We start from the raw sequence: 20,915 nt of genomic DNA, 5'->3' as shown, positions 1-20,915 counted from the left end.
CCCCTCAGGGCGAGCTGAATCTGCACATCACCTCTTCAGGTGGACAACCTGGAGGAATTTCTGAACCACCCACTGAAGAAGCACACGCTGATCCGCTTTCTCCCCAGGCCCATCCGGCAGCAGCTTCTGTATAAGAGGTGAGGCCATTGCACCTGACCCAGAGTGGCTGCAGGTCCAAGTAAACCCTTACATCAGGGCTCTGAGCCGTCATTTATCAGGAGAGGAAACGGTTTTTAACTTCCAGCCTGCAAAATCTCAAGATTTCTCTTAACTTATTAATGAAGTATGGGCTGCTACATTTTATTACTTGATTTGAAGGTTCTTTTAAAGTAAAATCTGCTGCTAATGGCTGCAAGTATGGGAAATTTTTTTCCCCTTTCATTACTTTTACTTTCCAAATCACATCCCCGGTGTCGGGTCAATCTCCATGGCCCTGGTTGGGTGTTAGGATGGGTGGTTCTGGGCCTCAGTACAGTGTGGGCTTGAGGCTGGTCCTCCAGTTACCACCAGGTGGAAAAGGGAAGAAGAAAGTCGCACCCCTCCCGCCACATGCAGACCCCTGCGGCCCACTACAAGTGTGGTGTGATGGGAAGATCCTGCCCCCTCTGTTTTCCAGGCGCTACATTTTTTCAGTGATGGAGAACCTTCAGAGGCTGTGCTACATGGGGCTGCTACAGTTTGGTCCCACGGAAAAGTTTCAGGATAAAGATCAGGTAATGTCTCTCAAGCCCAAACGAAGGTGATCCTGATGGTTAAATGGTCTCCAAGCAGCCAAACCCGATGTGGGTTCTCCCTATCTGGTGTCTCCCATTAGGTCTTTGTCTTCTTGAAGAAGAATGCAGTCATTGTTGACACCACCATCTGTGACCCACATTACAACCTGGCCCGCAGCAGCCGGCCCTTCGAGAGGCGCCTCTATGTCCTGAACTCGATGCAGGATGTGGAAAACTACTGGTTTGACCTGCAATGTGTCTGCCTCAACACCCCACTAGGTGGGTGTCAGCTGTCTTGGCTGGACCTGGCTGGTTTTGCTTCTTTCTGGTTGTCAGCTGGGATTTAGGGATAGAAAACCTGAGTCGCCCCGACCAGTGATGTGTTTCAAGTGCTCTCCAGAGGACCAGAGCACCCCTGGGGCTCCCTGATAGAGTGGTGGGCCTTGAGTGGGTGGGGTGCTCCCAGCTCCCCACCCAGTTGAGCCCAAATAGCCACACTTAAGACAAAGTTCATTTGTTTGTTGAGTAGGTATTTATTAAACACCACCTATGTGTCACTTCCTGTGCCTGATTGTGCCGCAGTGGGAACATACCCTGCCCTGCCTTCGTGAGACTCGCCATCTAGTGCAGAGGAGACATAGCTCAGGGGAGTGCGATAAGGGCCGTGGTGGCAGGCAGGGTGGTGGTTATTCTAGGGCTCGGGAGCAGTCTTGCTGAGGAAGAGACATTGGACCTGAATCCTATAGGGTGAGGCAGAGCCAGCCAGGGCCAGAGCTGGGGTGGGCGTCCCATGCAGGGGCAGTGTCATACAGGCTGAGGTCCTGAGTGGTACGTTGGAGAAAGAGAGGAAGCCATGTGGGCGGGGGGAGAGAGTGGCATCCACTAGTGACAGTGAGGAGGGCAGGGCAGGCCTGGAGGTGTTTTGGAGGGAACTGACCGGACATGCTGGTGACTTGGTTGAGTTGGGCTTTGCAGGAGCCTCTGCCCATATCACTCTCCCTCCCTAGGAGGGCCCTCCCTGTCATACTCGCTTCTCAGATGCCCACTCATACTTCAGGCATCACCTCTTGGAGAAAGCCTGTCCACACCTTTGCTAGCATCATTGCATTTTGTCCGTGAGTTCCTTGTGCCCAGAAAAGCTGGCTTCCATCCCCAGGATGTGTTGCAAAGTGCCGGGTGCACAGTCGTCCTGTAAATGTGGATTGAATGTGTGGAGGGTCTGCAGAAGGCAAGAGAGCCTCCCCTGCAGCGCTCTTCCTGCAGGCCTCTCTCCACCTGGCCTTTTCCTGCCACCTCTACCAGGGGGGAAAGAAAGCTACGTTCAACTTGCACCTGCAAGAGGACTTCCATTCCGCTCCTCCCTTCTTGAAGCTGAAAGATCCAATAGCACACTTTGATTTTTGCGAAGCAGGAGTCGCACATTTTACTTGGCATAATTGTTTAATGCCAAGGGTAATGAGCACTTGTATCTAAAAATCTTTCATGGGTTCAGACATATTTTATAGAACGATGTGTTTCATGGAAACCTCTGGCATTCAGCAGTGAGCTAGGCTTGCCAATTTAGATTTTAATAATGCCGTAATTCCCCTGCATTTTATATCTAGATAAAAATTTGTGAACCAGCATGAATTTGCACCAAAGTTTTTCAGGCCTGACAATTGGTGAATTTCCATCCCTTTAGGTGTTCATGAGCAGAAATGGCAGAGGCTTACTGAGCCCATTAATCAGGCATTGATTGTCCCTTCATTCAGTAAACATGTGAAGAGGTTCTGCCCCAAGGAGGAGGGAAAAAGCATCATATAATGAGATGCAATCATCTTTTAGAGCAGGTGCTGCACGCACTGAGTAAGAATCACCCAAGGAGCATATTAAATCCTGATTACCGGGCTCTACTCAGCGAGTCTGCGTTTTTCATAAGCAGACTTGTGGTGCCATTGTTACTTATGTGAGAGAAGCGTTGCCTTGAGTACTGTCCATTCAAATGGGTGACTTTGGGCAAGCTATTCATAACCTCCCTGATTCTTGGTTTATTCCTAAGCTGAGAACTCCACTGACTCCACTGACTCCACTGCCGCCACCATACAGGCCAAGGTGAAGTTGAGCAAGGCATCTCATTTAAAGTTCCAGCTGCCGGTGCAGGGTTTGAGCTCCCACTGCCCCAGTCTGCACCAGCCATGCCATCAAGCCAAGGTCTCCGAGCATACCAGGAGAGAGTCTTTGAGAGTCTGGAAACCTTCCCTCACCTACTCAAGCAGTGCTTTTAGTTGTATTTTATATTTTTTTTTTGCAAGAAATTTAATTTTCTATATTATAGAATAACTGGCTGTCATTTCGCAATTCCATTGGCAAACCTCTTGAGCACTTAGGAGACATCTGGCTGCTCCTGGAACTGGTTGGGGCCCAGGCCCGCTGCAGTGCATCTCAGCAATCTGTGCAGGCCCCTCCCTGTCTCTGCCACCACCAGCAAGGACAGTCGTTTCTGCCACCCTGGCCCCAGCAGCTCCCAGGGGCTTTCCGGGAGGCAGGAAGGCCTGGGTTTCACCTGCGCTGGACTCCCCGAGCCTGCCAGGCTCTCGACTGCCTGCCTGCCCTCTGTCTTTAGCGAGTTCAGCCTGGCGTAGACCCTTTCCTCAGGTCACCCACCAGCACTCCAACTCTTTTCCTCTGTTCCCTCTGACTTCCTTGTATGGACATTTTGTACAAAGAGGTCTTAGAAATCTCAGATCCCCCAAGTGGCCAGGGAACCTTTTCACAGGCGAGGAATCCACTCTACTTCCCCACTCAGCCACAGGCGGTAGCCACCAGAGCCGCAGCAGGAAGGCGTGATGGGTCACCCTGATGTTTGATTTTCCAGGGGTGGTGCGCTGCCCGCGCATCAGGAAGAACAGCAGCACAGACCAGGGCAGCGATGAGGAAGGCAGCCTGCAGAAGGAGCAGGAGAGCGCCATGGACAAGCACAACCTGGAGCGCAAGTGCGCCATGCTGGAGTACACCACGTGCGTGTCCATCCCAAGCGCGGCGGCCAGGACAGGGCTGCAGTGATACTTATTTCACATGTCTGCCCACCCTTGTTTGGCTTAGGACGTCAGGCCAGATGGCCTGGGTCTCCAGTACAGAGGCTGCAGACGGCTGGCTCCAGACATACATTATTTACCCCACATCTTGTTTTTAAAAATGTAATCAGTTGTCAAAATTTATTTTGGGAATTTTACATAAAAATCTGGATTTGTGACTTTATCTTCCAAAAGCAAAAACCAGTCAACACTTAGGGCCCTTAGATTCTTCATTGCTACCTGTGGGGTGTTTTTCTGGAAAGGTGAAAGTTGGTTATAAATAAATGTCCGCCACCCCACGCCATGGGCTCTCTTTTTGGTGATAACAAGAAGCCCTCTTCCTGTTGATTTCCTGCATTTTAGTGGAAGCCGTGAGGTGGTGGATGAAGGCTTGATCCCCGGAGATGGGCTGGGTGCTGCAGGGCTTGATTCCAGTTTCTACGGACACCTTAAGCGCAACTGGATCTGGACCAGCTACATCATCAACCAGGCCAAAAAGGTGGGTGTGCGTCACAGCAGACCATCATCTCAAGGGTCTTCACCACTCGCCCTCCTGCCCCTCCCTGCCTGACCAGAGACACAAATGCTGGCTTCTGTTTGTGTTGAAGGTGGGTCAGGCCCCTTAAATGTGTGCCTGGCCTGTTTTTTTCCCAGTGGATTCTAACTTACTCTGTGATGTGGACAGATACTCCTTTTTTAAAAAAGGATCAGAAGGTCTGGGTGACACAGGCCCTGCAGGAGAGAGTGCTTGAGCAATGGTAAAGTGGGTGGCAGGAGACTCCAGCCCCTGGCTGTTGGCATGCAGCAGCCCTCGACGACCTTGGTGCATTTGTTACTGTGGGCTGCTGGGGACTCGTGGAAGCTCATGCTTCATTCCAGTGCCGTGCTTGTCTCACAGGAGAGTACTGCTGCAGAGAATGGACTCACAGTGAGGCTTCAGACGTTTCTGTCCAAGCGCCCATTGCCCCTTGGTGCCGGAGGTATGTGTGCTGAGAGTTTCCCCCCAGAAGTAAATATGGAACCAGCTCAGGGCCTCAACAACCACCCTATGTTCAGTTTGGTCTTCCTGGCCTTTGCAGTGCTCATCCTGAAACGGTTGTCTCCTGTGATTATGTCTAGGCAACAGCAGGTTGAATATTTGGGGGGAAGCAAGAGTAGGCTCCGAGCTCTATGCCGGCCAGGAAGAGCAGTTTGAGGTGGACCGAGAGCCCACGCTGGACCGAAACCGGAGAGTGAGGGGTGGGAAAAGCCAGAAGCGGAAGCGGCTGAAGAAGGACCCTGGGAGGAAGATCAAGAGAAGGAAGAAAGGTTGTGTGGTGATCATTTACACTTACTGGGCCTTGTCTTTAAGTTTCGCTGGGAGACATGCCACAGCCTCACTCCAGCAGAGCCCGAGCTCTGCCCGCCTTCCAAGGGAAGACGCAGGTTTCCGCCTTCCCTTGATGTGTGGCGCGGATTCTGTGCCATGGTCACTTTATTCCCACATCCATCTGGCAGACCAAGAGAGCATCGAATGTCCCATGTGCTTCCCCTGCTTTCTCTGCGTTTGTATCTTATCTTAAAGCTTCTGACTTTAGGAACTCCTTCGGTTTAAATGCCTAGTTTCATCTCAGCTAAAAAAATGTTAGCAACAGCCTCATCACAACTAGCTAAGATCCTGATTTTGGGGGGTTTACCTTTTAATGTCTGTGTTTATACTAATCAGGCCAAAGTTCAAAGGCGTATTGCATTTTAATTAATTTATTTATTTATTTAGCGTTAGAGTCTCACTCTGTGGCCCAGGCTGGAGTGCAGTGGGCGTGATCTTGGCTCACTGCAACCTCCGCCTCCTGGGCTCAAGAAATTCTACATCAGCCTCTTGAGTAGCTGGGATTACAGACATGTGCCACCACACCCGGTTTTGTATTTTTAGTAGAGATGGTGTTTTGCCATGTTGGCCGGGTTGATCTCAAACTCCTGACCTCAAGTGATCCACCTGCCTCAGCTCCCCAAACTACTGGGATTATAGGCATGAGCCACTGCACTGGGCCCATGTTGCATTTTTAAATTGAAGGAAAGCTGGCAGTCACGTAAGCCTACAGCACCTTCTGATTTGACGCACCCCTTGTGCAGTGCCTTTTAGACTGCCATTGAGTCTAAAAGTCTTCATCCCATCAGTATTTATAGCAGAGAGGGTGGAAAGGAGACCAGATCTAGTTGTTAGACCACTTTTCTATTGCCTAAGTGGTCTGCGAGTTTCAACAGCAGCCACTGATGGCTGTAGCTATTTCAGATAAAGGCAGAATGTTTAAACAGGAACCTGTTTTCAGTGGTTTCTTTGGCTGGCGTTCATAACAAATAGCATTCCATCAGTTGAAATGGCCTACTCAGTTTTGCCTCTCATAGATATGTGTAAGACCAATTTGGCTCAAAAACCCGATTTCATCACAAAGCAAAATATGGTGTGGTATCGCTTCAAGTCCAAATTTCCTTGTCCCACTTTTCTTCTGCCTTAATTTGGAAGACGCTTGCTAAACAGTCATTTGAGATTGGCAGTGGCATATGGTGTCTGTCCTGTGAAAGTGCTGTCAGTACCTCCCCCAGGCAGGAGACCTTGGAAACCCTGTGGCTACGCTTTCAAGGTTCAGATCCTACCTCGGCTGCTGACTCAGCTGACTCAGCTGCGTGACTTCAGCAAGTCACTGTATGTCTCTGTGTTCCTCAGCAAAAAAACAGTGATAACAATTCTATCCATTTCATAGGGTTGCTATAAAGTAGTAGTCTAATTATAAAATAATATGTTTAAAAAGCACAGACCAGTGCTAGGCACACAGTGAATGTTCCCTGATGCCAGCGGCTGCAGTTTTGGTCGTGTTGGTGGTGCTGTTTCATTATTAACTACACAGATCTCACTGCTGCTGTTATTTAGTAGCCATGACTCTGCGCTGGATGTTTTATATGCAGTCTCCTTCCGTCCTCTCGATGGCCCTGGAGCAGAGTCCTTATTGTCCCCACTATACACTCAAGTCTACACGACACCCATGCAGTCATGGAGCAAGGAAGTGTGGGGGCCCAGTGACTGCACAGACCATGGTCCTGCTCGCTTGGTGGATACGCCCCAGGCATTTGCTGTAGGCTTCTGTACAAGATGCCTTCAAAGGACTCAGTCGCAGTGGGGGAGATTGGAGATTGACAGATAACCAACTAGAGGCTGCATCGAGGCCTTCCAGCCTGTTGCTGTGAAATTTGACCAAGAGAAATGATGAAAGAAGGGGCTGAGCCTTTTGTGGCTTTATGTGCTGAGTTTATGTGACTTTAGACACAGTGGGTATCTGATAACCAATACCATTGGTCACGTCTCACTGGCTGGGTAGGGACCTTGACCCTCTGCAGATTGACAGCTCCAAACCAGGTGTTAGAGAACTCCTCCCTTTTCCCTCTGGTATTTTTAGGAGAGTTCCCAGGAGAAAAAAGCAAAAGGCTGCGCTACCACGATGAAGCCGACCAGAGCGCCCTGCAGCGCATGACGCGGCTACGTGTCACCTGGTCCATGCAGGAGGACGGGCTGCTCGTGCTGTGCCGCATCGCCAGCAACGTCCTCAACACCAAGGTACCAACCAGTCCAGCCCAGCAGCGGGCCTGGCCCTCGCGGGGAGCTCCTTCCTGTCTGAGCCTCCCGGGGACTCCCAGCCAGGGACCACTCCTCTCCACTGCTCCACTTGGCCACTGGGAAAAGGATTGCCCAGAATCCTACACATTTTCTTTTTTAGAGAGATGGAGGCTCTCTCTTTCACCCAGTCTGGAGTGCAGTGGCACGATCACAGCTCACTGCATCCTCGACCTCCTGGCCTCAAGTGGTCCTCCCACCTCAGCCTCTCATAGTCCTGGGACTACAGGCGCACCCTGCCGTGCACAGCTAATCCTACAAATTAATACCACTCTGTTTTTGTACATTTCTTTTTAGCTTTCAGTCGGATACATATAAATGTTTGCCTAGTTACAGGCAAACTAGTTCAGAGCTGTTCTTTCTCTCTCCTCACCAGGAGTCTAACCCTGTCCTGCTCCATTCCTCCGAACTTCATTGCCAGAAAAGCTTCCTGTAACTGCCCATCACCTCTGGAATGATCTGGCAATTGGATGTAATTACCCTGTGTCTGTTCTTGATGGATACTTCTCATGCTGTTTCTGTCACTTCTGGTACCTCTTGGCCCCACTGGTGTGGCTGGTCCTCAGGGCAGAGAGACCTCTTATTTGCCTTCCAGGAGAAAGAGCTCTGCTAGTCCAGTCCAAGGCCCCTTCCAGGCAGTAGTGCCAGGTCTCAGCCAGGCCAGGCAGGAGAAACCCAGCTGGGGCCCTGTGCCTGGGTGCTCCTTGCCTGCAAACTAGTAGGTCCCTTGTCTTGACCGCCTGTCCCCTGTTCTCTCATCCCTCAGTCCTCTCCTGAATTCCAACCCAACCTCTTTTCCAAGGAAGAACCTGAAAGGTGACGTGTTGCCATCCCTTATTTCTGTTCCCTGCATCTGCAGCGGCTTTGTCATTGCAGAGCTGATAGGGGAGGTTTCCCTCCCTCTGCTGAGCCCTGGTACAGCTGGCAGAGGCAGGAGGTCCTGCATAGGTCAGTGTTGGTGAACTCTCCACGCCACTCACCAGAGTTTACAGTCTTCCTGCGTCACCTTGTTCTTGGGGATGTGAGAAAATAATCTTGTCATCAAGCTGCTTCCTAATGCCAGCCTTGCCTTCCTGTGTTACTGACCGAGACGTTCTCCTGGGTCTGCTAATTTTGTACGTTCTGTTTCTAGTAGCGTAACATACCAGCACAACAGACAGAACGTTTCTGAGCACACAGGATGTGTAGTTAGGACACTAAGACCTCTAACTAAACACACTTTACATCCCATGATGTGCCCCAATCCAGCGCCCTTCCAGGCATATCCCCCGCCCCTCTGGGCACCTCTGTCACACATGGCACTTGACAGAATATACTCTTTCCTGCCAGAGTACACTGAGGCCAGAATCTCCCTGTGTCCGCCACATGGTGGGCTCAGTAAATGTCACTGTGAGGTGACAGTTGTGGGGATTCTCTGAGGAAGAAGGCTGCACAAAACACATTTTTTCTACTTTTTTACTGTAATGCCTCATGATGTGGGCTCTGAGGATACTGACTTTTTTTTGACTCTGCATTTGATCCAGGTGAAGGGCCCATTTGTCACCTGGCAGGTGGTACGGGACATTTTGCATGCCACGTTTGAAGAGTCTTTGGATAAAACATCTCATTCCGTCGGACGAAGAGCTCGCTACATAGTCAAAAACCCACAGGCCTACCTGAACTACAAGTAAGCCTCAATGAAGCCCGATCTTTCTGGGACATGGTTACCTCAACACTTCTAGTTCATTCTTTTTTTTTTTTTTTTTGAGACGGAGTTTCACTCTTGTTACCCAGGCTGGAGTGCAATGGCGCAATCTCAGCTCACCGCAACCTCCGCCTCCTGGGTTCGGGCAATTCTCCTGCCTCAACCTCCTCAGTAGCTGGGATTACAGGCACGCGCCACCATGCCCAGCTAATGTTTTTGTATTTTTAGTAGAGACGGGGTTTCACTGTGTTGACCAGGATGGTCTCGATCTCTTGACCTCGTGATCCACCCACCTCGGCCTCCCAAAGTGCTGGGATTACAGGCTTGAGCCACCGCGCCCGGCCTAGTTCATTCTTTACTCTCCCTTCATCCCATTTGCTTAAGAGTCTGGCAGGAAGCACAGCTGGAGCGCACCAAGGTGTCCGATGGGCTGTCCAAGTGTTGGAGTCTGGTGGGGTGATGGACCTTGAGTTTTTGAGGGCCAGGCATCATTGTGGGTTCTTTCCCATGCAGGGTGTTGTTTGGACCTTAGAGCGGCCTCGAAAAGTAAGTGCTGTTAACCCTTTTTTGGATGAAGAAACAGAGACTAGATAGGCTGACTCGCTGAATACCACGTGCCTAGCAGGTGGTGGAGGCAGAAGCTGGCTTTTCCTGCTGTTGTCAGCCCGCAGAGCAGCTCCTGAGAGCTCTGATTGGTGGCGCCCTCCAGCAGCAAGCTAGGCAGGCCCTGGGCTTATTGGACAGGATGCCCTCTGCCATGTTGTTAGCAGAGCTGAATGAGAGCTGGGTGTTCCCTAAGCATCTCCAGCCATGAGATGTGTGGGGATGGCAGCTGCCTGGGAGCCACAAAGCAGCCACCCATGGTTTGTCTGTTGCCAGTGAGACTGCCCCACCATCTGTTCTCAGAGCCAAGGCCGTAAAGCCACTGTCAGTCCCACCAGATTCCTCCTGCAACTCCTTTCACAGGAAGGCTTGAGTAGGGAGGACCAAAAAGCCTCCGAGTGTTGCAGGGAGGAGCCCAAGTGTTGCAGCCAGCATGAGAGTGGGTGGGGCCGGAGGGAGGCCTGACAGCATTGAGAAGAGCCGCCTCCACCAGCTGGTGGTTCATGCCACAAGTCAGCCAGAGGGCTCGGCTGCAAGTTGATGCCAGGCCACAGGCTACCTGGACTGCAGAGGAAGCTCGCCTCTAGACAGAGTTTCTCAGCACTCTGTGACGCTGTGGATGATTCCGTGTTTTTGTAGGGGCTGGCCTGTACATTGTAGGATGCTAACAGCATCCTTGGTCTCTATCCACTAGAGGCCAGTGACACGTCCCCTTGCCATCGTGACAACCAAAAGTGTCTCCGATGCCCCTACGGGGAAAATCGTCCCAGTTGAGAGCCACTGAATTGGTTATGGAGGGGTGACACCACTTTCCTCTATGCATAGAATCTTAGACTTTCCATTTGAAAGGGCTCTTATCGCCCGGTCCAAACTCCTATATCAGAAATAGAAACAGGCCCAGAGAGAGGATGTGAGCTGGCCGGGATGACTGAGTTGGCAGTGAAGTGTGGTCTGCAACTTAGGCTTTCCAGCTGCTGAATGTTCCTACTGAAAAGTGGAACAGGAGGGACTCTGGAGTGAGCAGGCCAAGGGGCAGTCCCCACTGCCAGTTCCAGTGCTGTGGGACCTAGGACAGGGTTTATCCGCACGGAGGCACTCCTCACCTCTGACCAGGCTGAGAGTACCGATAATAGCCATATCTGTCCTCCTGTCCTGCCCTTGTGTGTGTGACCTCAAGGAGTCCCCTTACCTTACCAGGCTGTAAATGAAATGAGTCTCTACCTGGCAAGCTCTTTAGGAAGGCAGCCGTGCTTGGCGGGCAGGAGCCCAGCAAATGCTGGTCACCTTCCCCTTCATTTTCTTTTGGGCAAGTCAGGCTCTCCTTCCACCATGGAGATGTGAGTGGACACACCTCCTGCTTTGCAGTAGATGAGAGAGCTTAGAATAATAAACTCCAAAGCCTGTTTGATGTTTTTAAATGTATGATACACTTTCACGTGGATCAGCCCATATGGTCCTGGCCAAAATCCTGCAAGCGGCAGGTGGAACTCAGTGTTCTCAGTTACCCATGGAGGACGGAAGTTCAGAGAAGGCAAGTGTGAAGTGCAGACAGACATGACTGTGGTCAGGCTTGGCTGACCCCAGATCCTTCACTAGTAAAAGCTGCAGTCGTGCAACAGGCATATAAGTAACTCACGCTTCACGGTCAGCCAAGGCCAGAAACGTGGGAATGGAACTCTCATGATTCCGAATGCGGGCATCCTTGCAGCTCCAGACTCCAGCTTTGTCCCCTCTTCCTGCAGGGTGTGCCTGGCCGAGGTGTATCAGGATAAAGCGCTCGTTGGAGATTTCATGAATCGAAGAGGTGACTATGAAGATCCAAAGGTAGGCCCCGTGTGAGTGTAGGGTTCAGCCTGCTTGGGAGATGGGGGCATCTAGGCTTTAGTCACCTCCTCTCGTCCCACAGGGCCCCTGCCAGCCTTAGAAACGTGGATTCTTTTTTTCTTCTTACTTGGGAAATCGCCTAGTCAGCTCTCTGACTTTGGACTTCACTCGATCTAGCTTCAAGCACCCATTTTTAAAGATGATTAGAATCTGACATGCCACTTTGAAGGGCTGTTGTGCCTTGGGCCTGTTTTGTTAAGAAAATAGAACATCTCTTCAGAAATTACAGGCTTCCTAGAAAGTTTGCAGACAGGGTGTGTGTTTTCTTTCTGAATTTTCTGTCCAGATAGGCCAGGGCAGTGGCTGACAAGGAAGGAAGCCGTCTGCTGACCAGGCTCCTGCCCTTTAGCCCAGAGGCTGCTCACCTCTGGTTTTTGTGTACACCCTGGACTCTACAGCATGTGTGGTAGGACTTGTGCCAGGCAAGGCCAGTGGACGAGGAGAGGCAGCCCTTTCCCTAAGGAAGCCACAGGCGAGTGGGACAGACAGAGAAGTCCATGGCCATTGCAGGCCAGTGCAGTCAGCTCCTGGAAGAGGAAGGTACAGGCCCGCAGAGGTTGGGGGAGGAGGCTCAGCAATGCATTTGGATGGAAGTGACAGAAAAACCTAACCTAATAGGAGTATATGCTTTTTTTTTCCCCAAACGCCTAGCAGCTGAGGGAAGGCAGTCCTGGGCTGGTGCAGGGGAGCAGAGCTGTCATCAGACTCCCAGGCGCATGCCGCCACAGTCCCCTCCAGCAGCGGTCAGCTTTCCATCCTGTGCCAGTCACTTCCTGGTTGCAAGTGTTGACTATGAGAGTTCAGGTCCTCACAACAGAATCCCAGAGCAGGAAGAGGGGCTGCAATAGACCCATGTGGCCCTTATATCACCAGGCAGCTTTTCCCAGGAGCCCCGGCAGACCTGGGCCACGTGGCTGGGAAACAGTGGGACACAGCACAGGGGACCCAGGCTGCCATGAGTGGCTTAGACTGTCCTGGTATATCCGAGGAGACTGGGCATCCCCCCTCCCCACAGCCAGTTGAGGCTGGCTAATCAGAAAGCGTGGGGAAGAATGGAATAGGTGACCCACAGACTCCTGGTGTCTGCCAGTGGGCTTGGCAAAGGTGTGAGCACTGGGCGAGACTGGAAACAACGGCAGCTGGGGCAGCGACAGTGAGGGGAGAAGGAGCGCGGGCTGGTGGGTGCAGCATCAGGACAGCAGCCAGACGCAGCAGGAGCCGTGTCCTGCACAGCCACCAGGCCAGGGAGGAGTGAGAGCATACCCTGTCGCTTTGTACCCCAGGTGACATATCCAGCTTGCTCCTCAGATCTGGGTCTGGACTGAGATGACTGCAGTGCGCATATAGAGGAGGGAATTCATTTGGGGGCCACCAGTGGAGTGTGAGGCTGGAGCAGAGGAAGGAGGCTGATTACATGGGTGAAACAGGGAGCACCAGGCCTGGGAGGAGGGAGGCTGCAAGGGGAGCATTGTGTGGGGCATGTTTGAGTCTTCTCACTGGGGGCTTGGGAGAGTGCCGGCGATGCAGGTGTGAGGCTGTTGGTGGGTTAGTTGGCACCAGGCACCCCAGTTTCCTGAGTGTAATGGTGAGGGTCTGTTGCCTCCTTTAGAGACCAAGCTTCTCAGATGACAGGTGACCAAGGGAGGCAGCCTGGTCAGTGGTTCTTGGACCTAACTGGTGCAGGAGTTTGTTACAAGTTGTTCTTGGTGCATCTTAGCAAAACCTCCCTCTAGGAAGAGTAAGGGCTTAACCTCTCATGCTCTCATGTTGAAAGGTTTGTGCCAACGAGTTTAAAGAATTTGTGGAGAAGCTTAAAGAGAAGTTCAGTTCAGCCCTGAGGAATTCTAACCTTGAAATCCCAGACACACTCCAGGAGCTATTTGCCAGGTAAGCTACTTCTGGGATGGCTCTGTGTGGCCCTCACAGGGCAAGAGGAGAAGGCCAGCCCTGTCTCCTTTATCAGCAGGTCCAGGAAGTGCACGGTGCCTGCCTGGCTGCGTTTGGCCTTGCAGTGGCCCTGCTGTCTCTCCTCTCATGGGTGACTTGAAGACAAACTGGGACCTAGCACCCTGCTGGGCACTTATATTCATTCTCCCACTGAGTCCTTCAGGCTTCCTTGTCTGGTTGGTGTCCTTTTTGCTGAGTTTGCTTACTCTACCTATGAGCAAACTCCTGTGTAAGTAATGTGCCCAAGGTCTTGTAAGCACCAGGGCTTGTAAGCACCAGGGCCTGGATTTGAATGTAGGAGGGTCTGGAACCACGTGGCATCTGGAAGCACATTCTTGGGTGTGAACACAGAACACTATACAATTGTAAAATCTTAAGTTCTGTGAACCAGGCCTGTTTCCTCGGCATCATCCAAATGTAGACCCCTTCTCACTACCATCCTCACCCAAAAAGTCCCTCAAGCCACTGTGTTTCTGAATCTCTCCCTGTAAAATGATGGCGTTCATCAGTTCTGCCTGTGAACTGATAACCTCCACCCTTGCTGTCAGCATTTCACTTGAGGACCTCATTCCTTCATTCACTCTACAGATGTAACGTCTGTTGCGCCTACTGTACTGCGATGCCTGAAGAGCAGTTTGTACTCGTTTTCAGAGCTGAAATTGTTTACCTACTTTCTGGTTTTGTTTTTGTTTTGCAGTAAACTGTTCCCCAGAATTCCCAAATGACATGGTTTAAAGTCAATCCAATGGTCCGTTTACATCTTGTAACAAAATTAGTAAAAATTCGTAATTTTTTACTGATTTGTAATATGTATCTCCACATATTTTTTGTAAAGTTATGGGGCAACTTTCAATCATAAAACAAGACAGATATTTTAAGGAGAGCCCGAGAACCATTTAGAGAGAAGAAAAAGTTGCAAGTGTAACAGTTTAATACTGATTGTGATCCTGAGCATTCTGGCAGGCAGGGCAAAATAGAAAATGGTTCCAAGCCAGGCGCAGGGGCTTATGCCTGTAATCCCAGCACTTTGGGAGGCTGAGGCAGGCGATCACCTGAGGTCAGCAATTCAAGTCCAGCCTGGCTAACATGGTGAAACCCCATCTCTACTACAAATACAAAAATTTGCCACACACCTGTAATCCCAGCTACTTGGGAGGCTGAGGCAGGAGAATCACTTGAACCCCAGGAAGCAGAGGTTATTTTCACATGTTTCTGAAAAGTTTCTTTTTCTTGGCACTAAATTATAAGAGGGATTTACTATTGCAATCAAAATTAATTTTTCCCTTAGTTTGGTAGAAACCAAAGAAATATCCTACAAATGGCCAATTTACCATATTTTATAAAAGTCAGTTCTATGATTTATTCTTTAATTTACTTGTTTGGTATAAATACAGTAAAATGATATTACCTGAAGCTCAAAAAGGAAATGGGGAAATAGCTTGTAATTCCAGCACCTAATATGGCTACTCTTTGGGGATTTTCATATTTCTTTAATTGATGAATAATAATTTTGTATATTTATGGGGTACAGTGTGATGTTTTGATACATGTGTCCACTGAGGAAAGACAAAATCAAGTTAACCAACATATCTGTCATCTCACCAACTTCTTTTGGCAGTAAGAATGTTAAAAATCTATTATTTTAGTAATTTCAAAATATGTAACTGTGGTCAGCGTGCAGTTTTAGATCATTAACACTGATTCCTCTGGTCTAACTGTAACTTTACAACCTTTGCTCAGCATCTCTCCTTTCTTCATTCCTTCCCTTCCACCTCCCAGCCTCCGGAAACCACCTTTTTCCTAATTCTACGAGAATGACTTTTTTAGATTATTTCCGGGACATTTTCTTCCCGGCTTCTTCCTTGTGCTTGTTTTTGCTGTTGTTTGTTTGTTTTTATATTCTAACACACTCACAGTTTTGAATTCTGTTTCTTTAACAACAGTAGATCTTTGCCAATTCACATTTTTCATGTTGCCACATAATTGTCAGTAAGTGAACATTTCACATTCTCTCAGCCCTCCTTTTTATAACAGGCAGAACGGGGTATATTCTTGTTTTAATTCACATGCACAGCGCTTGACTTTTGGTGCGGTTAACATTTCCCCCGCTCCCAACACCCGAGCCAATAAATGGCCATCTTGAACCAGCATCCGCTTGGCAAGTGAGGAGCTGCTTTGTTTCATTGACACGCTCTTACGTTTCTTTTGCAGGTACCGAGTTTTGGCAATTGGGGATGAAAAGGATCAAACCAGGAAAGAGGATGAACTTAACAGGCAAGTACTGGTATATAGAGTCACTTTTCCTCAGCTACTTAACTTGGTGGTTGACAACCTATTGCTCTGGGCCTGTTCCTCTAGGGCCAGATCCAGCCCACCACCTGTTTGTGTTAAGAGTTTTATTGGCACACAGCCATGCCCATTCTATACGTTGTCTACATTACTTTTATGTGAGAATATCAGAGGTGAATACAGTTGACCTTTGAACAAGTTAGGGGTTAGAGGACGCCAACACCCCGTACAGTCAAAAATCCACATAGAACTTTTTTTTTTCCTTCTGAGACAGAGTCTCTTTCTGTCACCCAGGCTGGAGTGCAGTGGGGCCAGGCTGGTCTTGAACTCCTAACCTCAAGTGATCTACCCACCTCGGCCTCTCAAAGTGCTGGGATTACAGGTGTAAGCCACCACTCCTGGCCCTATGTATAACTTTTAACTCCCTAAAGCCTAACCACTGATAGCCTACTGTTGACCAGAAGCCTTATCAATAACAGTTGATTAATAAACAGATGTAAAGCCACCATGCCTGGCCCCACATAGAACTTCTGACTCCCTAGAACCTAACCACTGATAGCCTCCTATTGACCAAAAATCTTATCAATAAAGAACAGTTGATTAATACATACTTTGTATGTTATGTGTACTATATACTGTACTCTCTATATACTTTACAATAAAATAAGCTAGAGAAAAGAAACTTGAAAAAATAAAGGGCCAGACACGGTAGCTCACACCTGTAATCCCAACACTTTGGGAGGCTGTAGTGGGCGGATCATCTGAGGTCAGGAGTTTGAGACCAACCTGGCCAACATGGTCAAACCCCCGCCTACAAAAATTAGCCGGGCGTAGTGGGCACCTGTAATCTCAGCTGGTCAGGAAGCTGAGGCAGGAGAATCGCTTGATCCTGGGAGGCAGAGGTTGCCGTGAGCTGAGATCATGCCATTGCACTCCAGCCTGGGTGACTTGAGCGAAATTCTCTCAAAAAAAAAAAAAAATAAGGAAGAGAAAATCTAATTACTCTTCACTGAGTGGAAGTAGATCATCTTAAAGGTCTTCCTTGTCGTCTTTATTTTGAGTAGACTGAAGGGACAGGAAGAGAAGGGGTTGGTCTTGCTGTTTCCAGGGTGGCAGAGGTGAAAGAAAGTCCATGTGTAACTGGAATCTGCACAGTTGAGACCACATTGCAGAAGGGTCAGCTCTAGTTGCAACAGATTCCATAGAGCCCACCACGACTAAAACATGTATTATCAGACCCTTTAGAGGAAAAGTTCCTGACCCCCTGGCCTGAAGTATCACTGGCCAAGCCTTAAGGTAGGTCAAGGAAAGGATTTAAACTTCCAACCCATGAGCTTTCCAAGCAAAACTTGGTTCCAAAAGCTCAGGTTTTGTTTTTCCATCTTGGATAATCAACAGTCACTTTGATTTTAGCTCTGTATTTCAGTGAGAAACCTTTTTTCTTTGGAGAAAAACTTGTTTGGAATTAGAGAGAAAGAAATGAGAAGTACTAACCACATTTGTTAGTTCTCATGTAAACCCGTTCCGGGTAGGTCACCCCTTATCCACTAAATAGAAACTTTTCTCCTGCAAATAGTGACCTGTTAGTAAAGCCTAGAAACCATCACTTGTGTTTTCTTTTGTGAATAATTTCAGCGTTTGTGTCCCTTTTGTGAGATTCAAGTTTTCTTCCCTGAGAATTGCATCCGCCCAACACGAGCAGTGCTTGTGGCCTCATGGTGCCCTGCCTTCCCCTCTCTTTCAGTGTGGATGACATCCACTTTCTGGTGCTCCAGAACCTGATCCAGAGCACGCTGGCCCTCTCGGACAGTCAGATGAAGTCCTACCAGTCATTCCAGGTGGGTACCGGCTGCTCGGCAGCACGGTGGGGATGTGGGCCCTTCCCAGGCCGGGCTCATGAGGCACTGGCCCCTGCTGGTCTCCACCGTGGGCTATCAGGGGCTGATTCCCCCAACATGCCAGCCCACATGTCTTTCGACTTTATTTTTTTATCATTGTTTTTATTTTTATTTCTTTGTATTTATTGTGTATATTTATGGCATATCAAACTAGAGGATTTGATAAATGTATACATTGCAGAATAATCGCCACAATCAAGCTGATTAGCACATCCATCACCCAGCATAGCACCTTGCAATCTCTCCTCCTGGCACATTTCAGGTGTACAGCATCAGACTGTCACCTGTCATTACCACGCTGTGAGCCTCCAGGGCTCAGCATCTCATAGAACTGAAGCTTTGCAACCCTTGGCCAGCTTCTCCTCATCTCTCTCTTTAGTCTTTAAAGCATGGGGATGGGATCCAGTGACCTCCACAATCCCACCCAGAGCTGAGGTTGTTAAGTCTAATGTTTAAGACAAAAAATGAAGCAGGAGAGGAAATGAGGCATGGCAAAAGAACTGAGAAAGTAATTGAGCTCTACAGCATAGTTTTTCAAATCATCACTTACGAATGCCAAGATATTCTGGTCATTGGGAGGTCACTGGGTGGGAAAGCTGCCTTTTCTGTGGGCAGTGAGTCGTCTGTCTCCCGAGGACACAGGTCCGCGCGGCTGCTGTAGTGCGGCTGAAGGAAGGTGAGAGTGAGGAAGGGAAATGGCATCCCACCCCTGGTGGAGCCTAGGGAGTCAGTGCTCTTACTACTCTTTTACAAATGTGGACACTTGAGGTTCAGAGAAGTTAAATCATATGCCTGAGACCACACAGCTCAGTCATCACCCAGGACCCCAACAGAGAGGTGCTGAGGGACCCCAGCCAGTGCCACCCAGGGCCTCGTTCTCCCCCAAGTCATCGCAAAAGTGAATTCTAACAAGGACCCATTCATTTTGCATTTCATCTGTAAGCCTAAAAATCTGCTCCTGGCTACGTTAACAAGTCTACCTGATTGGGAATATGAGGGGAAAAAAAAATAAGAAAACAAAGGACTTTTCTAGTCCCACTGATGAGTTTGGATGGGTGAGGACCCGATGGCCTAGGAATCCACAGAGAGATCTTTTAACATTTGGAGCCCAAGCCCCACCCTCAGAGACTCCAGTTAGGAGCAGCAGAGTAGGGCCCTGACAAGAGTATGCCACCACCCCCAGTCCTGAAGGGGCCCATAGGCCAGCCTTGCAGAAACAGTGGTGTCAACCCTGCCGGGGACCACACGTGCTTGTTGCGTTCCCAGGCGCGTGCTCGTTACTTTGGCCACAGTGGGGCAGGGAGGACTGGGGGAAATGGAGCTGGTTCAGGAAAATGCCCTGCTTCAGAGCAGCACACTGGCCCTAGTATTAGCTGTGGCCAGGCCTCACCACACCCAAGACTGAGTGTGCATGTGATCTCTCCTGTTTCAGTTATCACCTGGAGGGTCTCTGTGCCTCCTGCAGGGACATGTGGGACCATCAGAGGGGCCCAAGGAATGTCTTCCACATGCTTGCCGTGCCTCCTTTGAGCCCTGTGTTTTATTTCCTCGTGCCTGTTTTACACATCCAGCCAAGGGTACACATTTTGGAGTGGAAGACTAGTATCAGTGCCATGCACCCCTCTGCCACCCCAGCATTTTGTAGATGAAGAAAGCAAAGTTCTGTCTGAGCCTGAACTTGCAGAGAAAATCATACATACTGTAGGGTAGAAGTTCCAAATAAACAGTCCACAGACCGAATTTTGTTGGTCTCACACTTGTTTAAAAGGTAAAAAACAACTTTGTTTTCAAATTAACTTCCAACATCGCATATAGGAGTCCAAATTTCTGACCTCTGGCTTTGGGGTGGGCCTTCCAGCTCTTCTGCTCATTAGTGGCTCAGAGCTGGAGGGGACTTTGGGGATCTTTTTCACCCTACCCCACCTCCAAACTAGAAAGCCCAGCCCCATGGCAAAAGCCAGGCCCCCTGCCTTCTAGCCAGGCCTGTCCCCAGCATTATCCCACTGCTTTTTCCTCCTCCAGTTCTATCTCAGGTGGCATCTGGGCTCTGTTGTATAGTACCGAAGGCCTAGTTACTCTGCCTCAACCCCCAGGGGCATGGAAAGTCACCTAAGAAAGACCACCTGGCCCGCGCGGCCTTCCTCCCCCAGCAGGAAGCAGGACACTTCTTTAGTGACTTCTTCAGTGGCTCTTGAGTGAGGACTGGAAGGCCAATAGCAATGTCAGAGCCCCATAGGGGACCCCACGAGGCCCCTGAGGAGCTCAAGGTTCTGGGAAGCCAGTGGAAGGCCACAGATGGGTTCACTGTGCCTGTGACAGCCCAGCCTCTTGGAAATGTGAGTGGGTAAACCATACCCCTCAACTCCCCACACAGGGCCTGACCACTCCTATCCCATTGTATGAGAATACACCCATTCACTAATTACATTCAAATGGAAGAGAAGAGCAAAGTCACAGAAGGCTTGTCACAAGGAGTGAGCTGCAGCTTCTCTCCAGGGCTCTGGGGAAGGATGATGCTGTGTTGGCCTCTCCCAGCTTCTGCTGTCCACCACTTGGAAAGTGTTTCCCCATAAGGCCTAATGGTCTGCATGTCCAGGACTGATGCACGGCTGCTGTCTAGAGGAAGCAGAGTTGCACAGGCTTCAGTCAGACAAGCTCTGGGGAACACCTGAGTGCTGCCCCAGAGCCCCAGCTGACCACCATGCTGGTCTCCGGTCCTCTTGTGTCCCTCCGCTGAAAGGAAGGTGCAGTGGTGAGGTTGCTCTTCTCTCCTCAGATCCACCCCTGCCTGGCAGTGTGACCTCGGAGAACCACTTAAAGTCCATGTGTCTCAGCCTCCTGTGGCACTCAGGGTCCTGGGGCAGCACCTAAAATCCTTAGACCATGAGAGGGTTTTTTTTTGGCCGGTGCTTTTGAGGAGACAGTCCTGTAGGAGCTCTTTCAGAGGCTGGCAGATGCTGGATACCCAGGAACAGCTGGTTGCTTGTCATTTTCAGAAGCTTGGAGGAATAGAGACTCTGCTGACCGCACAGTCCTTTGAGCTGCTCTTCCACTAGGCGGGGCCTAGGTCCATGAGACTTAGCAGGCTGAGCCATGAAGCCACCATAGCATGTCCAGCAGAGGCACCTCCTTCCTTCTGCCTAGGCACTGGGTGGCAGCAGCAAGAGTTGAATCAAGGCCAGGCGTGGCGGCTCACGC

The 20,915-nt window shown here is 49.9% G+C and overlaps 1 protein-coding gene across 2 annotated transcripts in view; it reads left to right on the top strand.

Moving 5' to 3' along the window:
• The window catches only part of GTF3C1 (general transcription factor IIIC subunit 1), an 87,350-nt gene that overhangs the window by 53,959 nt on the left and 12,476 nt on the right, over window positions 1-20,915 (top strand). For both annotated transcript variants that reach the window (XR_004258215.1, XM_032243024.1), the window contains exons 17-29: window positions 40-137; window positions 617-713; window positions 815-992; window positions 3,568-3,709; window positions 4,130-4,265; window positions 4,665-4,746; window positions 4,886-5,074; window positions 7,198-7,355; window positions 8,936-9,078; window positions 11,442-11,523; window positions 13,358-13,470; window positions 15,742-15,804; window positions 17,564-17,657. Coding sequence is in view for 1 of the 2 variants with exons in the window: in XM_032243024.1 (XP_032098915.1) it covers window positions 40-137; window positions 617-713; window positions 815-992; window positions 3,568-3,709; window positions 4,130-4,265; window positions 4,665-4,746; window positions 4,886-5,074; window positions 7,198-7,355; window positions 8,936-9,078; window positions 11,442-11,523; window positions 13,358-13,470; window positions 15,742-15,804; window positions 17,564-17,657 (1,575 nt within the window). In the remaining variant the exon portion in view is untranslated. The remainder of the gene's footprint in view (window positions 1-39; window positions 138-616; window positions 714-814; window positions 993-3,567; window positions 3,710-4,129; window positions 4,266-4,664; window positions 4,747-4,885; window positions 5,075-7,197; window positions 7,356-8,935; window positions 9,079-11,441; window positions 11,524-13,357; window positions 13,471-15,741; window positions 15,805-17,563; window positions 17,658-20,915) is intronic.

Source organism: Sapajus apella, unplaced genomic scaffold (assembly GCF_009761245.1).
Source record: "Sapajus apella isolate SASKATOON/1434 unplaced genomic scaffold, GSC_monkey_1.0 scaffold51, whole genome shotgun sequence".
NCBI lineage: Eukaryota > Metazoa > Chordata > Mammalia > Primates > Cebidae > Sapajus > Sapajus apella.
This window is presented reverse-complemented; position numbering and strand designations above follow the sequence as displayed.